Below are 7,360 nucleotides of genomic sequence, written 5' to 3' on the forward strand. Positions count from 1 at the left end.
TAAGGAGTTTTGAGATAGTGAGAAGGTTTGAGGAGTTTTATCTAGGAGTGCCTCCATTTTCTCAGTAAAAGCAGAACACAAAATCATGTGCTAAGAAATGATCAGCAGCGAAAACACATGATCAAAGTTGACATAGCATACATTTATGATGGTAGTACCATGTGGTGCTTTTCTCATTTCTTTCAACAAATATGTATTAAGCATCTACTGTGTACTAGCACTGTCTGAGATTTTTGGTTTTGTATCTGAACAAAGTAAACAAAAAGCCCTGCTCTTCTGGAGCTTGCATGTGAAGAGGGTGAGGGGAGAAAAACAAGAAATTAATGTATTACTTTAAAATAAACAGGGCAGCCCGGGTGGCTCAGCGGTTTAGCACCACCTTCGGCCCAGGGCGTGATCCTGGAGGCCCCAGGATCAAGTCCCACGTTGGGGTCCCTGCATGGAGCCTGCTTCTCCCTCTGCCTGTGTCTCTGACTCTCTCTCTCTCTCTCTCTCTCTCTCTCTCTCTCTCTCTCTCCCTCTCTGTTGAATAAATAAATACAATCTTTGAAAATAAAATAAACATAATGAGGTAAATAGAGCAGCATGGATATGGGAACTAAGAAAACAAATGAAAGGATTACCCAGACAGACCTACAACTTTATATTGCATATCAAGCTGTAATTTGTTGTTTTATTTTTATACAGCTAATTATAGAATTTAGCTTGATAAAGTAAGACAAGCATAGGGGTTTGGTGAAGACTTTATGTACTTAGGTTGTAGATATGAGAGAAATAATCTATATTTGGAAGAAATTTTGTTAAATTTAGGGAAATTGTCATTATGTTATACAATTATTTCAGCACCTTTGAAAGAAAAGATGAGAGGATAAACTATCATATATTAACTGACTTATATGTTTGGTTGTGAAAAGAATTTGTGAAGGAAGTCAAAAGGTACAAACTTCCAGTTATAAAATAAACAAGTCATGAAGATGTAAAGAAAGGAAAAAAAGAAGAAAGAAATTTGTTATCTAAATTTAAAGGCTTAAAAAAACTACAGAGGTAAAGATCCTTTTTTAATAATGAAAAATTGTATTTTTTGGTTATCATTATCTTATATTCTTTTATTACTCTTTTTTATGTGAACAGGCATTGGAAAAGTGAAAAGAAAACACAGTGTGCCAGATTCTGCATCACCTGCTGATGATAGCTTTGTTGACCCAGGGGAACGTCTGTATGATCTCAACATGCCTGCTTATGTAAAATTTAACTACATGGCAGAGAGAGAGGATGAATTGTCATTGATAAAAGGGACAAAGGTGATCGTCATGGAGAAATGCAGTGATGGGTGGTGGCGAGGTAGCTACAATGGACAAGTTGGATGGTTCCCTTCAAACTATGTAACTGAGGAAGGTGACAGTCCTTTGGGTGACCATGTGGGTTCTCTGTCAGAAAAATTAGCAGCAGTTGTCAATAACCTAAATACTGGCCAAGTGTTGCATGTGGTACAGGCTCTTTACCCATTCAGTTCGTCCAATGATGAAGAACTTAATTTTGAGAAAGGAGATGTAATGGATGTTATTGAAAAGCCTGAAAATGACCCTGAATGGTGGAAATGCAGGAAGATCAATGGAATGGTTGGTCTGGTGCCAAAAAACTATGTTACCATTATGCAGAACAATCCATTAACCTCAGGTTTGGAACCATCACCTCCTCAGTGTGATTACATTAGGCCTTCACTCACTGGAAAGTTTGCTGGCAATCCATGGTATTATGGGAAAGTCACCAGGCATCAAGCAGAAATGGCATTAAATGAAAGAGGGCATGAAGGTGATTTCCTCATTCGTGATAGTGAATCTTCGGTAAGTTGATTTTCAAATAAATAGAAATAGAGCTCTGAGTATTAAAAAAAATAAATAGAAGATTGGAAAGAGTAAGTTGCGTCTCTAAAATTAATCAGGTGATAAGTTGGGATGTATACTTACATTTTCTGAAGCTCAAGTCAATGTTCTTTCCAGCCATATTTATTTTGAATAAAATACAGCCCTAGCAGTGATTAAACTATGCTGGATTATTTGGCCTTTTGAAATTCTTTTGGTCTTGCATTTCTGAATTATCTTCTGTTGCATTACACTGAAAAATGGAGAAAACTGAACTGTGACTTCTCTGTTCAGAATTAAAACAATGCAATGGACTAAACTGGGGGAAAATTTTTTTTTTTCTTGAGAGGAAGAGAGTATGTGCACCCACAGTGTGTGGGGAAGAGCAGAGGAGAAAAGAGAGAATCTCAAGCAGGTTCCACACTCAGTGCAGCACCTGACTCGGGGCTCAATCTCACAACCATGATATCATGACCTGAACTGAAATCGAGAGTCAGAAGATTGACTGACTGAACCATCTAGGTGCACCTGAGAAAACATTTTTTAAATTGCATATTGGATGTGCTGTCATCCTTATAAAAGGAAATCCCTAAATTAAAGAAATTGAGATTTAAGTTTGTTCATAGATTGGTTATTTGGAAGTTGGAATACACTTTTATTATTTACCTCAGAAACCTATTTTAATACTCACTGTTTTTGAATTTTTTTTTAATTTTTATTTATTTATGATAGTCACATGAGAGAGAGAGAGAGAGAGAGGCAGAGACATAGGCAGAGGGAGAAGCAGGCTCCATGCACCGGGAGCCCGACGTGGGACCCGATCCCGGGTCTCCAGGATCGTGCCCTGGGCCAAAGGCAGGCGCTAAACCACTGCGCCACCCAGGGATCCCCACTCACTGTTTTTGAAATGTATGTGCAATAAAAGATATTTTTTCTAATATTAGTAAAACTATGAAACCATAAAAATAATAGTTATGTAGGCTCTTTTGATTACTGTTTAGAATATTAGAATTTGATCCTATTCATTTAACTGGTCTTTATTTTTCCTTTTAAAAGGATACCACTACTTTTCCAGTTTTCAGATCATTAGTATTGGCTTTGTTTCTGTGTATGTAGTTCTATAAATGTGAATGTGTGATTGTGGAAAAGATTTAAAGTCAGAAGAAAACTTATCTGGTGTGTGTATGTGCACTTACATATAGCGTGTATATGTTTATAAAGGGAGGAGAAAGAGAGGTAATTGACTGCTTGATATGAAGTTCAGGAAATGAGGCCTGTACATAACCCCTCAGGAAGAGCAGGATCAATGATAGGGAACAGTGGTGGGATTTGTTTTCTGTTAGATGCCTGACGATCTATCTTTCTAGGACAAGCAGTGAGCAAGAAGCGTTAGGAAATGAGTGACCTTAGAGCAGGTAGTAAGAGTAACCATAGGTATAGGATGTTTCCAAGAAGTCCACTATTTGAAACTTTGTCAGTAACTATATAAAACTTTTAGACTTCAGAAAAGTGTTTAGGTTAAAAAAAAACAACAACAAAAAGTAAGAAAGTAGCTTGGTTACAAAACACTGTATTTTCTTGGTGGGTAATTGAGCATGGATATTAGCCAACATGGACCATTATTTTTAGCAGTAGGATTTTTTTTTTTTTAAGATTTTATTTATTCATGAGAGACAGAGGGAGGCAGAGACATTGGCAGAAGGAGAAGCAGGCTCCCTGCGGGGAGCCCAATACAGGACTCAGTCCTGGGACCCCAGGATCAGGCCCTGAGCTGAAGGGATTCTCAGCCACTGAGCCACCCGAGCATCCCTAGAATTTTTAAAGTAAAGATCTCTAACAGGATATTTTGTTTGACATGAACAATGTTTTTTAAACATTTGAATTTGTTACCAGTATTTAAATATTGGGAAATTTGCTATAAAAAGTCAGGTGACAGACTTCCTTTTAAAATTGAAAGACCTGGGCAGCCCCGGTGGTGCAGCGGTTTAGCGCCGCCTGCAGCACAGGGCGTGATCCTGGAGACCCGGGATCCAGTCCCGTGTCGGGCTTCCTTCATGGAGCCTGCTTCTCCCTCTGCCTGTGTCTCTACCTCTCTCTCTCTCTCCCTCTCTCTCCGCCCCCCTCTCTCCCTCCCTCCCCCTGAATGAATGAATGAATGAATGAATGAATAAATAAATAAATAAATAATAAATCTTTTTTTAAAATAAATAAGTAAAAATAAAATTGGAAGGCCTGCCAACCTTGCCTGTATTTCTACAAGACAACAATCACCACTAAGTGGCCACTTTCTTTAAATTGGCCATGCACTGTTCCTTCTCTCTGTCCACCCTGTCATTTGTTTACATGTCTTTTGACCCTTGTAGGCATTTGAGTTTATGACCTCTCATTAGTGTCTATTGTCTTTAAGGATTCAGCCAAATATCTGAGCTAGTCTATGAGATAGCTACTGTTAGCTCACATTAACTCATGTTTTCTCATGTGTTTCTCCAGTTATCTGAAGGAGAGAAGATAGCTCTTGTGCTTCAGATGTTAAACTAAAGGATTTGCCATGGGTGTTAGAGCATATTATTTAAGAGACTTTGGAGTCTGGCTGCTTGGGTTTGCATCCTGGCTGTCTTGTTAACTACATGGATGATTTTGAGCAACTTAGCTTTTCTTGGCCTTGATTTTGTCATCTCTAAAAGGGGTTGGTTAGAGGTGTAAAGGAGATAATCTATGTAAATAGCATAGTACCTAGTACTTAGCTAAAATCTGAGCACTTTATTATTATTAGTGTAATATAAAAATACTAATAGATATCTTTCAAAATGTTTATTACCCTATGTGTTTTTTTCTCTTTTAGCCAAATGATTTCTCTGTATCACTAAAAGCACAAGGGAAAAACAAGCATTTTAAAGTCCAACTAAAAGAGACTGTCTACTGCATTGGGCAGCGTAAATTCAGCACCATGGAAGAACTTGTAGAACATTACAAAAAGGCACCAATTTTTACAAGTGAACAAGGAGAAAAACTGTATCTTATCAAGCATTTGTCATGATAATGCTGACCAGAAGTGACTGCTATACAGCTATAACTCGTCATATAATTGAAGACTGAGAAAATGTCAATCCAATCATATTTGATTGGAAATTGATTTCTGACTCTACATGAGAATTGAGTATGATACATAAGTATTTTTATTATAACTCAGCCCGTACATATATACTACATATGCAAAGCATCTGCATAAAGCAGTTCCTTATCCTTGGTCTTCTGTTTTATTGTTTCTTGTCTGTTTTTCTCTTTGCTTCTAATATTAAGGTTTTATATTTTCTAAAGATGATGCAGATCGAAAGTCTTTACATGGAAGAATTTATTGTTTTTTTTTTTTTCTTTATTTCCTTGTAAGGGCACCATATTTAGGTCACTTCTGCAATGGTTTCTCTTCATATAAAATTATTATATCAGTATATGGCGTATGCTAAAATAAATTTCTTGGACAATGTTCTTTTCTGTGACTAAATAGCAATAATAAATGGATAATTAGAAATTATTTTCAGGTATTTGTTGCAAGCCATTGTAAATATCAAGTATGTGTGTCTGCCATTTTTAAAAATTATTCATTGTCTTCATTGTAAAGCAAAACAAATGGGACATAGGTTTGAAAACATATCTTGTACACTTTTAATTTGCAACTGTTGGAAACAAAAATCTCTAAACTTCTAGGACTTTTTTTGTGGGGTTGCTTCTTACCTGGTTATTTAAGAGAATAAAGCAGTCTCTGAGATATTTAGCTTTTTAAACTATAAATGGATGCCCTAGTGTTATATTTTTTTCCCCTAGTGTTATTTTGACAAAGCATCTTGTATTGGGGCATGTTGTATCTGTGTCAGTGTGAAAAAAGCTGCAGCCAAATGTTGGGGAAGTAGGAGGCAGTGAGATACTTGTCTCCCCTCCCCAAACATGTCTATCAGTATTAGGTATAGTATTTCTGCTATTTTCTTTTCCTCCTTTCAGCTTTGAGTTTTGTTGACTGAGACACTAAAATTGATTATACCTGAGGAAAAGATGGGATGTGCCAAATGGTTAGAGAAAGTTATTTTTGAAATCTTACTTTTGGAGAGTTTCTATTGTTTTTGTTTACTAAACAGAAGCTTGGGTGTATGAATGAGAGGCTGCTATGGAGTATTGAATCTACTTCTGCAGGTCACAGAAGAAAACAGCTGTATTTTGTGGTCTTAGCTATCCTCTCCGACAGAATTCGTTCTGGAATTTAAATTTAAGCAAAATTACTTTCAGTATTAGGAAATCTTACAGTATTTTAAAAAATTTCCCCCAGTGCTGCCTAAGCAAATGAATGTTTCTATTCTTTAATATGTTATAGATAAGTATTTAATACAGCAAAATTACTGATGTTAAAATTGAGATTGTCTAATTCCTGAGGTTTTTGGATTATTTTTTTAAATTATTTTAAGTAATTTTTATTCTTTAACTCTTAAAATCATTTGAAGACTTACATTACCACTGGGTGGCAGCCCTGGCTTCTCCCACTAAGCAATAGGAGTCAGCAAATACAATTAAAGCATTGATGTACAATTTTTCATTTTCACCACATCTACTTTTAAAGCCTTTTAGTTCATATTTCATTATCTTTGTCAGTCTCTCTTTGTTTATTGAGATGATTATTAGTAGACAATTGTAATAGAAATAAAAGTCATGTGCTTACCTGTTTTTGCTGTAAAATCACTTGACTATAAGTTGAAGAAAATAGTTTCAAAGTGTTATAAATATGATTAGGTAGTAAACATCTTTTTATTTGATTTTAAACAGCAGATGATGCTTTCTTTTTCTCCATTTTTTGTTTATCCCCCCAGTCTTCTTTTTAAAAAGATGTTTCTTAAAAAAAAAAGAAGCAATTAATACTTTGTAATCACAGTGTAATTGATGCATTAATCATGTATCACATGAGCTATATTTATAGCAAACCCCACTGAACTTATGTTAAGGATTTTGAGAAAGCAGCTAGGAATGGAGAAGACTGGAAGTAGATTGCACATTCTCTGACATAATTAGATTTATAATAACTAGAGAGTTCCCAGATAGGCCACATGACCTGCACCTGCATATAACAAGCACTGCATATACTCCTCTTCCACAAGGCAAAAGACTTGGGTATCTGATTGTTCAACAAAACAAAGCTTGAACAGCATCCAGGAGGTGAGGCCGGCAAACCAGGCTGTAGAACTCTTCCATTTGTTAAATCACACAAGAGAAAACCTATTCCGTGCAAATGTAAAAGGTGTCATCATTTGTCTTTTTCTTTTATTCTTTTTTCTTTTTTATCTTTTTTTCTTTTTTAAAAGATTCTATTTATTCATTCATGAGAGACACACAGAGCGAGAGGCAGAGACAGAGTGAGAAGCAGGCTCCATGCAGGGAGCCTGACATGGGACTCAATCTCGGGACGCCAGGATCAGGCCCCGGGCTGAAGGCGGCGCTAAACCGCTGAGCCACCCAGT

General features: G+C 36.4%; 1 protein-coding gene across 7 annotated transcripts in view; it reads left to right on the forward strand.

The window, feature by feature from the left end:
- Positions 1-6,668, forward strand: part of NCK1 (NCK adaptor protein 1) — an 81,453-nt gene extending 74,785 nt beyond the window's left edge. For all 7 annotated transcript variants that reach the window (XM_055321485.1, XM_055321484.1, XM_055321488.1 and 4 more), the window contains 2 exons: positions 1,132-1,844; positions 4,705-6,668. In XM_055321485.1, the coding sequence (XP_055177460.1) occupies positions 1,132-1,844; positions 4,705-4,899 (908 nt within the window). In that variant the 3' untranslated portion in view covers positions 4,900-6,668. The remainder of the gene's footprint in view (positions 1-1,131; positions 1,845-4,704) is intronic.
- Positions 6,669-7,360: the final 692 nt, after the last annotated feature.

The sequence above is a fragment of the Nyctereutes procyonoides genome, unplaced genomic scaffold (genome assembly GCF_905146905.1).
Source record: "Nyctereutes procyonoides isolate TBG_1078 unplaced genomic scaffold, NYPRO_anot_genome, whole genome shotgun sequence".
Lineage (NCBI taxonomy): Eukaryota > Metazoa > Chordata > Mammalia > Carnivora > Canidae > Nyctereutes > Nyctereutes procyonoides.